Source organism: Protopterus annectens, chromosome 4.part0 (assembly GCF_019279795.1).
Source record: "Protopterus annectens isolate FY-2018-M chromosome 4.part0, PAN1.0, whole genome shotgun sequence".
Taxonomy (NCBI): domain Eukaryota; kingdom Metazoa; phylum Chordata; order Ceratodontiformes; family Protopteridae; genus Protopterus; species Protopterus annectens.
The window spans coordinates 342,456,604-342,472,298 of record NC_056733.1 but is presented as its reverse complement, the minus strand read 5'-3'; the positions used below and the strand labels follow the sequence as shown (position 1 = coordinate 342,472,298).

The window sequence follows — 15,695 nt, the reverse complement described above, 5'->3', positions numbered from 1 at the left end:
TTTACCTTCCTTAGGGAATGTGTCACCCCTTAGTATCAATATTGTATGATAGGTCCCGGGAAAATAAATGCTATGAGAGGATTTATTTTATATTAACTTGCAGAAATTTTGATAAAAGACCTATGTTATGCAAGGCCTGCTAGAATGCTGGTGGTTCACCCCTGCATGTCTCCCTGTCTACTACTTCTTTCTGATTCCTTCTTCCAACTTTTGAAGTCATCCTTGAACCTCCTCTTTTTACTCCACTAAGTCAGTATTCTCTCAGGCCTCATCATCCTCACCATGAAAAAGTATTTACCCATGGCAGCCCTGAATCATCTCCCTTCCATCTCTTAGCTATGCCCCCCCCCTTTGACTCCTATAAAACCTGTATTACATCCCTAATTTCATTCACCTATTCTATGGCCTAGTGAGTTCATGACAAGTGGTCTTATGCTTTCCTCATACTCTAACCCCTCTGCTCCCCTCACCATTTTTCTAACTCCTTATAACATGACCTCTATAATTTAATTTCTCTTTGGCCACAACATTTCAGATGCATCCTCACCACTGCTCTGTACATTGGTAGGATCACACTAGTATCACTAGAGACCACTCCTCTAATTATGTATCCCAGCATGCTGCTGGGCATCACTACTCTTTCACACTGCACAATGTGATTCATTGCAGGCTCTGTTACAAAATCTGAAATGTTTTTTCCTCATCTATTCACTGAACTGAGTCTACATGCTCTTTACAGAATTCAGTTTCTAATGCCATCCCGCTGATCCAACTGTCAAATAATGTAGTCACCAGTCAGTACAATACTGATAAAAGCATTGCGCATATCAGCTCCAAACTGGACAACAATGCTGAACTGAAAAATGGAACTCATCTTCCTTTACAAAATGTTTTACAATGAGAAAGCCATACTGAAAGCCCCACATAGCTCCAAAACTGCACTACCTTGAAGAAGAGGAACTGTAAGTATTCCCTCTTCCCCAAGGTTGTGTGATCTCAAACATGCTACATTTAGGCTCAGGGTTACAGAATACAGGATGCTTTGATGCCCCCTGTTAAATCATTAGCCATGTTCTGCAGATGCAATTACTAGAGTGTCAGGTTTGCTGCCTTTCCTTTTTGAAATTACATACATTTTAAAGTGCACTATTCTGTAGCATCACAGCTTCAAAATACTTGGATCAGCAGCTTGATGTTCAAAGGAATGAATTTCAATAAAGTTTAACAGCTGATGCAAAGATTAAGGTTGAAAGTTAGAGTTTCTAGAATACATAGTTTGATTCCCACAGCTGTCATTTGCCTACTGTGTGACCCTGAGCAAGTCACTTAACCAGATATTACTCTTGGGTCTCCCCTGAAAAGGGACTGCATCCAGTGGACCTACCTATTTAGCAAAGGTAAAATACTCCTGAAAGACCACATTTTCCAAAATATATTTCACCCTTTGATTTTTATTTCAATAATTGTATTCATTTTTTCAGTAGCTACTCAGACCATCTGTTGATGATGAAGATGACGGTACAGACCACCCGTCTGGTTCAGTGAAATGCAGTGACTCACTCTCAGATTATTAGATATGTGTTGATATCAGATATGTGTTGTATTAATTGTTTTGCATGTGTATGTTTTCTCCCCGGGCCTCCACTGAAAATGGATCATAACCCAGTCGGACTTTCCCAGTAAACAAATGTAAAATAAATAAAAAAAATAAATAAAATTATAAAAATGCAAACTGAGAGAACCAAGCCCTGCACTACAAAGTGAAGTTCATTATTAGTTTGTACTCTTAGCCCTCTGCAATCTACTCATGCTATACTACATATCCTACACCACTCAAAAATGTAGAACCTTGCATGTTTTCTACAGTAATTCTACCTTTCCTGTATCTAATTGTAAATAACCTGCCTTGTTGGAGACTGGTTTCTCAGTTTGTAAGCATCACAAATGGCTTCCACATCACTGACAAATATGCTGCTCTTTACAGGTGCTTTTGATACAAACCTGTTATACAGAAAACCATGGTTATTGAAACTTGTAGCATCTCCCATGAACATATTCAACTGTTTGCAAGCACCAAACCCTGTCCATCCACACAAGTCAGTGAGTTGTGCTGCAGCCCCACAGCTTCCATTACCTCTCATCCACCTTCCCCTGTTATCTTCCCTCCATTTTTTGATTAAGGTTTTCTGCCATTTTGATCCAGTCCACACTGTTCCATTCCAATATTCCTTCAGATATATGAAAGATGCTAATCTGACTTACTTCATAGACATAATTCATTCTTTCACATTTCTTTGCTACTTATCATTTTCTCTCTTCTATATCAAAATTAAAATAATGTAGGAAGGCAAGGATATCTAAGTCTGAGACACAAACATCCTCTGTAATATCAGGAATTGAAATCTTGGTATAGGACATTAAAAGTTACACACTTGAGTGAACATGTTCTGTATAGGCTGTAATGTTTTCAAATGACAGCAGGCAAGACTTATATTTAAGGGATTCTCCTGCTTCCAGAACATATTGTAGTCTGCACTCTTCCTAGAAGACACTCTCAGAATGAATGCAACAAACATTTACATTTTGAAGCTCAGCTACACAGTGGTCTATCACTCAGAGACCAAAGCATGTACATTGCTTAATAGTGCTATGTATTGTTGAGTTGTCACTGAAAGTCATTTTAGTTATTTGTATCCTTCCTTAGGGTCATAGGTAGGTACTAGGCTAACTGTCTGAAGGCATTTATAAGCCTAGCCAGAATGTTGGCTTTCGCCACCCCCTTAGATTAGTTCCCTGTGCCTCTGTCCAGCAGAGCCATTGAAGTGATCCCTGGGGTAAACTTTCTGTTTCCCATCCACTCGTCAAGGTTTCTCTTGAAGAGTGTTAGTGAGGAGCTCTGCCTTATGTAGATTGGAATCTTGTTCAAAAGCATGGGAAGTCTCTGGGACAGGAATCTATCCCTCCAGCATGTCCTATTTATTGTCGTGGTGAGGTTTAGATCCCTGGAGCGTGTGGCTCGTGAGGATAAGGTTTTCTTTAGGTGGAGCATGTCCATCAATTCTGGGTTGGACATGGCCTTGTATGTCAGGCAGAGATCACCTCTGAGGAGGCGGCATGCAACTGAGTACAGCTGGGGTTTATTCAGTTGAGCTGCATAGGGCATCTGTTTGAGGCCAGTAATCCTCTTTATGAGGTTCTTCTGTGGTCTTTCCAGCTGTTGCAGGTGTCTTGTAAGGTACATACCAAATGGGGTGTTGTACTCTATGATGGGTCCGATGATTGATGAGTAGAGGGGCACAATGACCTTTTTTGATCTGGATCTGAACCCTTTTGTGATTAGGTGGGTCATATAGAAGAATTTTCTCACCACTTTGGCAATGTGATTATCAAAGGAGAGATTACTAACTACTTGGGTCCCCAGATCCCTTATTACATCTTCCGTGTTTAGGGGACTACCACCTATGTGGTAGTTTGTAGGTACTTTGTTTGTTCCAAAGGGGATGACTATGCACTTTTTGGCATTTAGCTTGAGGCCATGATTTTGACACCAGGTATCCGTCTCAGTGAGACCCTTTTGGAGGAAGTCTGTGTCAGCCGGAGAGTCAATTATAGCCCTAGTTTGCAGTCGTCTGAGAACTTGGTCAGCCATAGTCCTCTTGTGCTTGCCTGCACCTCTGAGAAGTATATGCCAAACAGGAGGGGTCCCAGGACCGAGCCCTGGGGAATGCCACTTGTAACCGGTTTAGAGTCGGACCTAGCTCCCACAACTCTCACCATGTGGGTTCTGTCCATGAGCCAGTTGGCAAACCATCTTGTGATGTAGGGGTTTATGTTTAGGCTGGTGAGCTTGTCTATAATACCAGAATGGTAATGGTGTCAAAGGCCTTAGCGAGGTCTAGGTAGGCTGTGTGTAGTACCTTTCCCTCATCTATAGCATTAGTAACTTTCTCAAAAAAGTCCACCAGGTTTAGGAGGCATGATCTGCCCTTAACAAAGCTGAACTGGGTAGGGTCCAGTGTTCGGAGGTTCCCAATGTCTCTGTTAATGAGTTCCATGATGATGTGCTCCATAGCCTTGCAGGCCAAGCTAGTCAGGCTTACAGGGCGATAGTTTCTGGGGTCTGTTGTGGCTCAACCTTTGTGGAGTGGAATAACTGTTGCTGTACACGCCACTCTATGGGTATGTAGCCTGTGGAGAGGCTGAGTTTGAGCAGCGTGTTTAGGCGAGGGGTTAGTTCACCTTTGAGCTCATGTAGGATGCAGCCTGGGACACCATCCGGTCTCATTGATGCTGTGTTTTTAGTTTTGGAGAGGGCCATTTTAACCTGAGTGTCTGTGATTTCAAGGGCTCTACATTCTTCTGGTATGATTATGGGCCCTTTTGGGGGTGAGAGGGGGTTGAAGTTTCTGCTGAACCTGTCTGCCAGGATGTTGGCGATATCAGTCGGTTCAGTGTATTTTGTGCCATTCTGCACTAACTCTGAGCAGATCTGAGCATTGCCACTTAGATTCTTGACATAGCTAAAGAATGCCTTGTGGTTATCTTTGGAGTTCTTGGCAATTTTTCTTTCGAAGCTCACCTTGGATGATGTTATGAAGGATCGTAGTTTCTTGCTGATACTGATCAGGGATGTCTTCCTTTCTTGGGATTTTACGCTTTTCTGTACTAGTTTCCTCCTTCTGTTGTACAGCTTGTTTATGGCAGGAGTCCACCAGACTGGTTTCCTTTTCTTGGAGGAATGAGTCTTGGTTTCGCTTGGGATAGCACGATCCATGCATTCTTGTAGGTGCCTGCAGAATGCATTAGTAAAGGATTTTGCAGCTTGGACAGCATTATCCTTTAGCATGGGGGCTTTGAAACTTTCCACCTCGGTCTTAAGTAACGTGAAGTTTGCTTTTGAAAAGTTTTTCACGGTAGTTTCCTTGTCTGGGGGTGGGGACAGAATGTGGATATCCAAGGGGAATTGTTTATGGTCAGATCTAACCAGCGAGAGGTTGACCTCCGGAGTGGAACACCTGTCATCCATGTTGGTGATGACCAGGGTCCAATATGTTGTCACCTCTGGTGGGAGTGTTGACCAGTTGATCCAGGACGTTTGAGTTTATAAATTCTAGGAAATGTTGGGCAAGGGAGTTAGTACTTGAGTAGTTCTCCTAGTTAATGTTTGGGTAATTGAAATCACCCAATATTAGGGTATTTGGTAGGGCCTTTATGTTTCCCAGTATTTCCAGAAATGCGGAATGGGGGTCCTGGGACATGGTGGGTGATCTGTAGCAAGCTACAATTTGAATTGCAGTTTTGCCCATTGTTAGTTGCACATGGATGATCTCTGAAGCATCCTGCTGTGCCACTAACCTGGAGGTGTGGGTATCCTTGTTGCAGCTGCTATGGCAACCATGTGGGAATAAACCTCATATTCTGCTCGCTATGCTTGCTCTTAATCTAAAAAAGTACAGTTTTGTACCTACCATAAATGTAGATGTTCGAAGATCCACATTGCTGCAGTCCTTACACTTGGGTAGTCCGCTGTCCTCGGTCGGCCCGAATATCAAAGTATTAGGCTGACGTCGGTCAAGGCGCTTAAGACTGACATCAGGACGTCAGGGTACAAATGCGCATGACCGACGTCATATCCTCAGTCTTTTCTTGCCCCAGATGTCAGAAGACCCTAAAAGAAAGGTCAAAACCAAAAGACAGCAAAAAACAACCAACCACCCTTGCACTAATCATATGTACAAAATATACAATATCCACAATATTCACAACCCAACCCACACCACCGCCTCTAACTACAGAGGGGAAGGAGGGAGGGTAAATTGGACTGCAGCAATGTGGATCTTCAAACATCTACATTTATGGTAGGTACAAAACTGTACTATGTTCTTCATCTCACATTGCTGCAGTCCTTACACTTGGGTAGAATCCCAAAGCAGAGGTAAGGGAGGATGGCAAAACTATAAAGCAGTAGGAGCTGCCAAAATGCCCTGTAAAATTGCAGTGGCAAAACCAGCCCTAGATTTAGAGTAAAGTGGAAGGTGGTAATGCTTAGAGAAAGTATGCACTGAACTCCAAGTAGCTGCCTCCAAAATATCTTTAGTTGCCACCCCCCTTAAAAAAGCTGTAGAAGTGGCAGTAGCTCTAGTGGAATGAGGCCTAATCCCAGCTGGAATCTCCTTACCATGATGGGAATAACAGAAAGCAATACAAAACCCAATCCACTTAGAAATAGTTTGTTTTGACACAGGCTTGCCCTGAGAACCCAAAGCAAATGAAACAAACAACTGCTGAGACTGCCTGAACCCTTTAGTTCTGCTCAAATAATATCTCAACTGCCTGTGTATATCCAAAGTGTGCAAAATCTTTTCCCCTTTATTTTGGGGGTTTGCATAAAAAGTAGGCAAATGAATAGATTGGTTTAAAGCTACACTAGAAACCACTTTAGGCATAAAGGAGGGATTAGTACGTAAAGATACCCTATCCTTATGGAAAATTAAGAAAGGCTCAACCGCCATAAGGGCCTGTAATTCAGAAACCCTTCTAGCAGAGGTAATGGCCAACAAAAAAGCAGTCTTCCATGATAAATATTTCAACTCGGCAGTAGCTGCAGGCTCAAAAGGTTGTAGAGTGAGTTTCTCCAACACAAAATTGAGATCCCAAGCAGGAGTAGGAGCTCTACGTGGGGGTCTTATATTCTTTGCCCCTCTAAGAAATTGCTTAAACAAAGGATGAGAAAACAATGGTGGGTCACAGTCATAGTGAGCAGAAATTGCTGCAGCATGAACCTTAATAGAAGAGAAGGACAAACCTTTGTCCAATAACTCAGCAAGATATTGAAGAGCCACACTTAAATTAGGCTTAGAAACATCAAATTCCTTGGCTGTACTCCAAAATAAAAATCTCTTCCATTTATCTGAGTACACTTTCCTAGTACTAGGTCTTCTGGCCTCCAAAATAACATTCAAAACTTGCTGTGGAGGCTGAGACCCTCCAGGGTTTAAAACAGAATATGCCAGGCTGTTAGGTGAAGAGAGTGAAGTTTGACATTGAGTAAATGACTGTTCTCCTGAGACAGCAGGTGTGGAATCGAAGGCAAAGGCCATGGAGGCTCCCGTACCAGACTTCTCAGTAATGGGTACCAGTGCTGTCGAGGCCAATCTGGAGCTATTAAAATCATCTTTGGCTTGTCCTGTCTGACCTTTAGGAGTACCTTTGTGAGGAGAGGCAGAGGTGGAAAGGCATACACATGAAGATTGATCCAATTGAATGAAAGAGCATCCACTTTCCAAGCTGTGGGATGAAACCTTTTTGTGCAAAACTTTGGCAGCTGGTAGTTTAGTGGAGAAGCGAACAGATCTATGTCTGGAGTTCCCCATAACACTGTCAATTTCTGAAATACATGAGGATCCAATTTCCACTCGTGGGGATCCATAATTTGTCTGCTCAACACATCTGCTAAGGAGTTCTGTGCTCCCGGCAGAAACCTTGCCTGAAGATTTAGCTGTAAACTGAGAGCAGTCTCCCACAAAATCATTGCTTGTCTGCACAGAGGATAAGAATGCGTTCCCCCTTGCTTGTTGATGTACCACATGACAGTTGTGTTGTCTGTTAGAACCAACACATGCCCTGGAAGAAGTAAATCCTTGAAAGCTATTAATGCAAATTGGACTGCTAACATCTCCTTCAAGTTGATATGCAGATGTTGAAGTCTGGCAGGCCACGTGTCTTGTACCCACTTTCCATTTAGATGAGCTCCCCAAGCTTTGTCTGAGGCATCTGTCGTTAGAATCTGACTCACCTCTGGCCGGGTCACAGAGAGTCCCTTGTTTAGGTGACATTCCTGAGCCCACCACAAAAATTCCTTTTGAATGCAAGGTATTATCTGAATGACAGTGTCCATATCTTGGCAGTGCTGTGTCCATACATTTTGAGATACCATTGTAGCTTCCTCATATGCAGTTTGGCATTGGGAAGTACCAGAATACAAGATGCCATGAACCCCAAGGCTTGAAGGACTGTCCTTGCAGTCAGCCTGGAATGATGAGACAATTGATGGAAGTAAAGAGAAAGATTCTTTTGTTTGTCCGGGGTCAAAAAGGCCATCTGGGATGCTGTATTCAGTCTCACACCCAGAAAGCACATGTCCTGAGAGGGTACTAGACTGGACTTTATTTCGTTCACAGAATACCCCAGGCATCTTAGCACTGCTATCACATACTGTAAATGATGAAGAAGTTCGTCCTTTCCTTGGGCCAGAATCAGGCCATCGTCCAAATAAGGATAGATCTGAATTCCTCTTAGCCTGAAGAAAGCTATCACTGGAGCCAGAACCTTCGTGAACACTCTGGGCGCAGTAGATAAGCCAAAGGGCAATGCAGAGAACTGATAATGAGAAGTCCCAGCCCGAAAACGCAGATACTTCCTGCAACTTAGCCTGATAGGAACATGAAGATAAGCCTCCTTGAGATCCAGGATCACCATCCAGTGATCTTTGCCCAGCAGAGGTAAAAGCTGCTGTAACGTCAACATTTTGAACTTGGGAATGTCCAAATAAGTGTTGAGGATAGATAAATCCAAAATTGGTCTCCACGTGTTCCCCTTCTTTGGTACTAGGAACAGGCGAGAATAAAATCCTAGGCCCACTTCTGGCAGAGGGACCGGTTGTATGGCCCCTATTTGAAGCAGCAGAGAAATTTGTTTGTGAGCCTCTATTCTTTGCTGAAAAGGAACGTCCGGCATGCCTTTGAAAGGAGGCAAGGTATGGAAATAAAACCTGTAACCTTGGTGTATGATATCCAATACCCATCTATCTTGGGTAATCAGACTCCAATTTTCCTTGAAGAGTGCCAACCTTCCTCCCAAAGGTGCTGCCAGGCAAGAAGGATCTGGCAGCTGAAAAGGTAGGTCATTGGGCCTGTTTACGAAAGGACTGGCCCCTGCCCTCACTCGAAGATTGTGCAGGAGAACTCCCTATTCTAGGTCTGAAGGAGCTCTGAGCTCTGCCCCTACCACGTCTGGTTCTACCCCTAGGCTGTGAATCATAAGAAGGGTACGTCCACCCCTTAGCAGGCCAATTCCTACTAAACTTCGGAGGCTGAACTTGCAAAAAATCTTTAACAGCCTGCATAGACTTAGCCTTGTCTTCCATTTTCTTCAAGACTGACTCCACAGGTGAACCAAACAACACATCAGACTGTAAAGGAGCATCCAAAATCCTTGTCTTAACATGGTCAGATAAATTCTGATCTCTCAGCCAGGCGTGCCTGCGAAGAACTGACCCAGTGGCAGCCACCCTAGACGAGGCCTGTACAGCATCAAAACCACATTGTAAAGAATGCTTACCCACCTGTTCAGAGACATGTACCAAATCTTGTAATTCTTTACACTCAATGCCTTCCGCCAGAGCATCCACCTTAGACTTCAATTGAGAAAGAAGATAGTTTTGATATTTCAACATGTGAAACTGGCAATTCAAAGCCCTCATAGCTAAGGTGGAAGAAGTATAGACTTTCTTTCCCCATCTATCCAAAGCTCTGGCCTCTTTATCTGGAGGAACCGGATTTTTTACCACAGAGGCCTTGACACCCTTAGGTCCCTGACTAACAGTTTCTGGGTCCGCCCTAGGACTCTTATAAAGATATTTATGAGCCTCAGGCACCCTGTAATACCTGTCCGGTTTAACAGGAGCAGGAGGCAAAGAATCAGGATTAAGTGAAGCCTCTGCAAACACATCTTCCACAACATCCAGAACAGGTGGTATAGCCAAAGGCCTATGCTGGGGTAAAAGCAAAAATTCCCTAAGCCTTTTCCTGGAATCGGAGAAGTCCTGACCTTCCCACTTAAAATGTTCCCTCATGGAATGAAGAGTCTCTGAAAAAGAAAAATCCTCTGGAGGAGAAGCAGAAGGAGTAGAATCATCTACATCAGAATCAGAATAAGGAGAATACTCCTGCAAGTCTTCAGCCGAAGACCCGAAGCCTGCTCAAAACACCCCAACTCTGGTTCCACCCTAGGCCTCTTATCAGGAGGGGGCAAAGAACCTCTAATCAAAGTAATTAAATCTTCTGCCATTTTAAGCATGTGCTTCTTGGGCACAGATCCTGAAGAACTAGGAGTGACACCAACAGAAGCTAAACCTGGCCTGCCTCTGGGAGAAGCCTTGGAAACAGAAGGAGAGGGCCTAACCACCCTAGGAAGGGAGGGGAGTACAGTAACCTGAGAAGCCCCTTCAGCCTGACCTGCCTCCGGAGAGGCCACATCCTGCAATATCAAAGTCTCCCCCTGGGACTCCAGAGAAGCCTCCGGCGGAACCACCGGTTCCACGGACGACTCTTCTTGCCTGGGTTTAGCTGCTTTGTCTTTGCGCTTCTTCGAAGAAGCGGGCGTTGGAGCATCCGACGGCATATTATAATTGCACCACTTCCCAAAGACCAACCTGGCACAGTCTAACCTTCGCTTAATAGTGCGCTTATTGAACCTAGCACAAAAGCGACACCCAACAACGTCGTGCTCAGGCCCCAAACAAGGAATACACAAAGTATGATAGTCCCTATGCGGTATCTGTTTCCCACAAGAAATACAGTTATTCACTTTTTCTGACATCCAGTAAACCACTGAGGCAAGAAAAAACTAAAATATTCCCCAACGGGGTACTTAGCCAACTTTGACTCGGTCTGAAACTCCGAATTCGAAAAATTTCAGAACGCCGAATGGCACTTGCAACGCTGCTTCTGCATCGGACCATGCGGCAAAAAAGACTGAGGATATGACGTCGGTCATGCGCATTTGTACCCTGACGTCCTGATGTCAGTCTTAAGCGCCTTGACCGACGTCAGCCTAATACTTTGATATTCGGGCCGACCGAGGACAGCGGACTACCCAAGTGTAAGGACTGCAGCAATGTGAGATGAAGAACATCCTGAATCTTAAGAATTTAAATTGAGATTAACCTCAAAAATAGAAATGTTGTTTACTCTGTGTCCATAATAAATCAGTTAAATTAGAAAATATCATCCACGGTTCTACCAAAATGGTTTAGAAGCTGATCTCTAGAAGCACTGAAGTACTTGTAGTTTGCTCTGTTATTAAAACTGTATGTACCCAGCCTTGTATAGTGGCTTAAAGTGACTGCAGAAGACATGCAGCTTCTGATTACAAATGCCCACTTACTCCTGGTCAAGACAGATCCAGCCATCATTTTGTAAATTTATTATATTACATTCCATCCTACTATAATTCGCCAGCACCAATTATTTAATCATAAATCAGCCTTTACTCTCAACACAGTTTTATTGCCATTCTCTTTGAGATGAAAATCCATACAAGCAAAAACGTACTTGGTGTAAAATGCTACAAATTTAAGTTCATCGAGATGTCCTTGAATGATGACATCATCAAAGCCGTCTCCGTGGCCTAAAATATCAAATGAAATAAGAGTTAATTTAGATGATAAAAATTCAAAGAACAGTAAAATAATTAAAAGTATGTGCAAGAAACAAGGAAATTAAAAAAGAACGTGCTTTAGGTCTGAAAAACAGTCTTTTCCTCAATAATGATAATTGGTAATATGTGGATATACATTTCAAAATGATTTAGCAACATACAAGTCTATGCTATTTATACTATATTTAACTGAACCATACAGGACATTTTACAGCAACACTATTCATGGGTCAACACAGTTTCATACATTTTTCAGCAGAGATATATTTCTGAAATAAGCGCTCATTATATCAGTGATTCTGTACAACAAAAAGTATCATAAACTTCAGAAGGAAAGACTCTCTCAAGTATTAGCAACTCCAGGTTAATCACAGCTGCTTATGTTGCTAAGAAATCAATGACAAGAACTAGTTCAAAATTCTGACCCACTTCTAAAATTAGATCAAGCAAATTTACAGAGTATGTAAATTATAGCTTGTAAACTGGTTTCTAAAACATAGATAAAAGTTTATATTTTAAGCTTCCAAATCGAGTTTGCATCTTGACTACAATTTTGTGCTGATTTAGGAATGTGTACTTATGCTGCTGTGCCCAAAATGACTACAGTGCTCTGAATATGTTATGGAGACAATGCCCTGCCCTTCCCTAACTTGCGTTTATCTAATCACAGATAGATTTTGGTGTTTTTGGTAGTGTGACTGATGTTGCAAATCTTGTGCATTTCCATTCCTCTTCACTAACACTACCCAATCAGTCAGTGATAAGGATCAAAATGGCAGTTATAGCAAAACTTCCAAACAGACTAGAAAATGATGTGACTGAATGAGACTGATTTGAAGCTAGTGTCTGTCCTACAGGACATACATTGGAAATTATGTATTTTACAAAGTATTAGACAGTAATGATTTGTAGGGGAAAGCACAATGTACTATGTTTGAAATGACTATGTTTTAATAAGAATTCATCAAAACTACATTTATGAATAATTCAGTGAAATTGTATTTTTGACTAAAATCAAATGCAGAGTCCTACCACATGACTGATTAGCTTCAAAAATAAAATATGTAGACATTTGTATCTGCTGTGCTATACCTGTCTGTGGGCTACAGTCTTCTTTTGTGTGGCAACAAGTGGTTTTCTTCATGAATTACCTCCTACTAATGCCCAGATCCAGCATAACCATGCATGGCCCTTGACATTTCTGAAAGTTAGACTTCAGTGCACTTGTATAATGAAATAATGGTTCCACCATTTTATAGTCTCCCTAGGCAGTGGTATGTGAAACTGGAGGGGTAAATGGGCCCAGCTCCCCACACCAGAAAAAGTGTGCAGGCTAGTAGCCACAATATTTTCCACTGCTGAGCTGGTCTTCCAATAACCAAGCTATTACCTGCATACAGATCAACAGCTCCATAAATCAACAGTGCTTTTATTGTGGCACCAGTACATACAAAAAAATTGGAAGACAGTATTCCAGGAAGTAAAGACTGATGAGACCAGCTCCACAATGAGACTGGTCACCAGTGGCATCCCCCAGGACACTGTGCTGGGTCTGCTCCTCTTCAGTTTCTATTTTTGGAAGTCAAGGCCAAAGTCAAGGGCCTCTGGCTTACCAGGTTTGCAGATGATTGCAAGCTAGGAACAATCACAGAAACCCCCCAAGATAGTAACATCTGATAGGAAGATCTAACACAGATAAATGACTGATGCCAAAGTCACAGCTTACAACTCAGTGCCAATAACTGTATTATAGTACCTTTTGGGAAGCAGGCCACCCAGGAAAACTATCTTATTGATAAAACACCCATAAAAGTAGACACAGTAGTCAGGGATTTGGAGATTCATGTAGATAGGAACGTGGCTTTTGCCTAACATACGTTACTCAACTAACAAGTAAAAGCATGGCATCTTGGTCCAGGGAAGTCATTTTGTCACTGTATTCAGCCATAATCCAATCCATTATTGTATAACACCCCCTTCAATACATACCTGACCAGTCTCATGCAACAACTGGAACATCCACAGAGCTTCCTTACAAAAAGATGCAGGGCGTAAATACAATGTCCTTTGCAGAGTGCCTCAAAGCCCTATCTCTATACTCTGTTTCCTACAGACTGCTGAGAGGCGATTTATGCCTGGCATACAAGGCATCCCTGGGAATGCCACGGTGGTACGTCAGTAGCGTTGTTACCTCACAGCAAGAGGTTCTCCCGTTCGATTCTTGGTGTGGCTTGGGAGTGCCTTCTGTGTGGAGTCTGCATGTCCTCCCCACTGTTGAGTAGCGTTCGAAAGACATGTGTGCGTAAATGGGTGTGCCTTCATTGAAGGTTGGGTGTCGAGCTGTCACCTCGGCATTGCGTAAAAATCTACTGCCAATCATTAGCGGACCGGAGTTCCACTGTGGCGACCCCTTACTGGGAAAAGCCGAAAGACAAACAACAACAGCATACAAGGCATCCCTGGATCCTGCTCTGATGGACCTTTTGCAATTCCACAAAATAAACAGCACCAGAACTATTAGATTTAAAGATTTAAACTTTGCCTAAAATTTAAATAGGACACATTGGAAGGTCAGGTACTTATCTCAGAGAACCCCCATTTTCTGGAATACGCCTCCCATCCACGTGAAACAGAGTTCATTCCTAACCCTATTCAAGTGTAATTTGGACCAGTGGATGAAAAACTGGAAATTCACCCCTTGTGTGTCTCCTATGTCTCTAATGGACAGAAACAGCCAGAAAATGCTTGACCATCCATGCCCTAGCATACATGTACACCTTGAAATATACCCATTAAAATAATCTTTAGGGAAAGATTTGGGAAATATGGCTAAGTTTACACTTATAAGCCTATTAATTCCTGTGCTAAGAGGTTGGGAGGTATGCATCAATGAAAGGAACTTGTAAGGAGTAAGTATATTTACCCCAAGCTGCAGAGACCATGGAGTTTTTGTTTTGTTTTTTTTATTAAGCAGGGATTACTGAGTCATAAACATACAGTTGTAAACATATAATCATAAACATTCAGTAAATTACAGAGAATAATTACATATAGAATACAAATGCAATTTAGTGAGAGAGATACGATTTCAATGCCCCCTCAGTTTGACAGAAAGTAACAGGGGAGAAGGGATAGTGAAAAGGTCTGTGAAGACATACTGAAGCATAAGCCATCAAGAGATGGAGTTAGTATCAGGAAAGAAGACTGTGGGGAAATTCTTCCCCTTCACTCTCAGACGTTTCCTAGATCAGCCCAAACCACTTTAAAATGATAACAAGGTCAAAGGCCAGTATCAGCCATTTCCCTAGTGAATAGGGAAACTTCTCAATTCACAAAATTTACAGCAAAAATGTTTTACCCACTTAATGAAGAAAGTGGTCCACTGTTGTCCTCCTGGCCATCACCTATTTAATTTATTATATACCCATCACCAAATGCATTCCCCCTTCCTGCCCATATAACTGCAGTATCAACTTTTTAGGAGAACTAGAGACAAATCTTTACTTCTTAGGAGATGGATTTTGACATGAAATAACTCCTTAGAATTTAAGGTTAGACAAATTTTAAATATGGCCATAACCTGATGAGTTCTTTAACTCTGGAGGACAATTATTTGCTACTCATCTACTGAGGCTCCTTTTTACAAGTGTGAGGCCCGACATAGCAACCAGTCTAAAAAACTAAGGAGTCTAACACCAGAATAATAAATTATGATGCTTTCTGCAACACCATTAAAGCAGGAGTGAAGGAGTTCCATTTCACACCCTCAACTACATAAACTAAATCCATGGCTGCTGTATCTAGGAGAAGGAATATTCCAGGAACCATAACCACAGATCAGATTTAGTGTATATTTTTCTAATATCTGCTATTTTAGTCTTACAACTCCAAGGATTTCAGTTATGGTCTTTGGAACTGCAAAGGGATGCCATCTATGGAATCTCGAAAGTTATGGGTAGCACCACCAGCATTGCATAATTATATCCTGTAATGTGACTTCACATCAACTGCAAACTCATCACTTATACAAGACCTATGCTGAGAGAGACAGACTCCATGAAAGGGCCCTAAAACAAGTATTTTGAACATTTTTTTCTTAGATCCTTGGTATCTCCCTAAGTGACAACACTCTGAATATGACAGTGCATTTTAAAAATTCAGTGACATAGTTTTTATCATTATCTCTAGGATCTCACATTCTGACACTTCACATTCATTACCAAATTCTGTCCGAAAAGGTAAATCTGTTGTCAATC

At 42.2% G+C, this 15,695-nt stretch overlaps 1 protein-coding gene across 3 annotated transcripts in view; it reads right to left on the bottom strand.

The window, feature by feature from the left end:
- AIFM3 (apoptosis inducing factor mitochondria associated 3) overlaps window positions 1-15,695 on the bottom strand; it is a 667,943-nt gene that overhangs the window by 109,278 nt on the left and 542,970 nt on the right. For all 3 annotated transcript variants that reach the window (XM_044068314.1, XM_044068316.1, XM_044068315.1), the window contains one exon: window positions 11,334-11,409. In XM_044068314.1, the coding sequence (XP_043924249.1) occupies window positions 11,334-11,409 (76 nt within the window). The remainder of the gene's footprint in view (window positions 1-11,333; window positions 11,410-15,695) is intronic.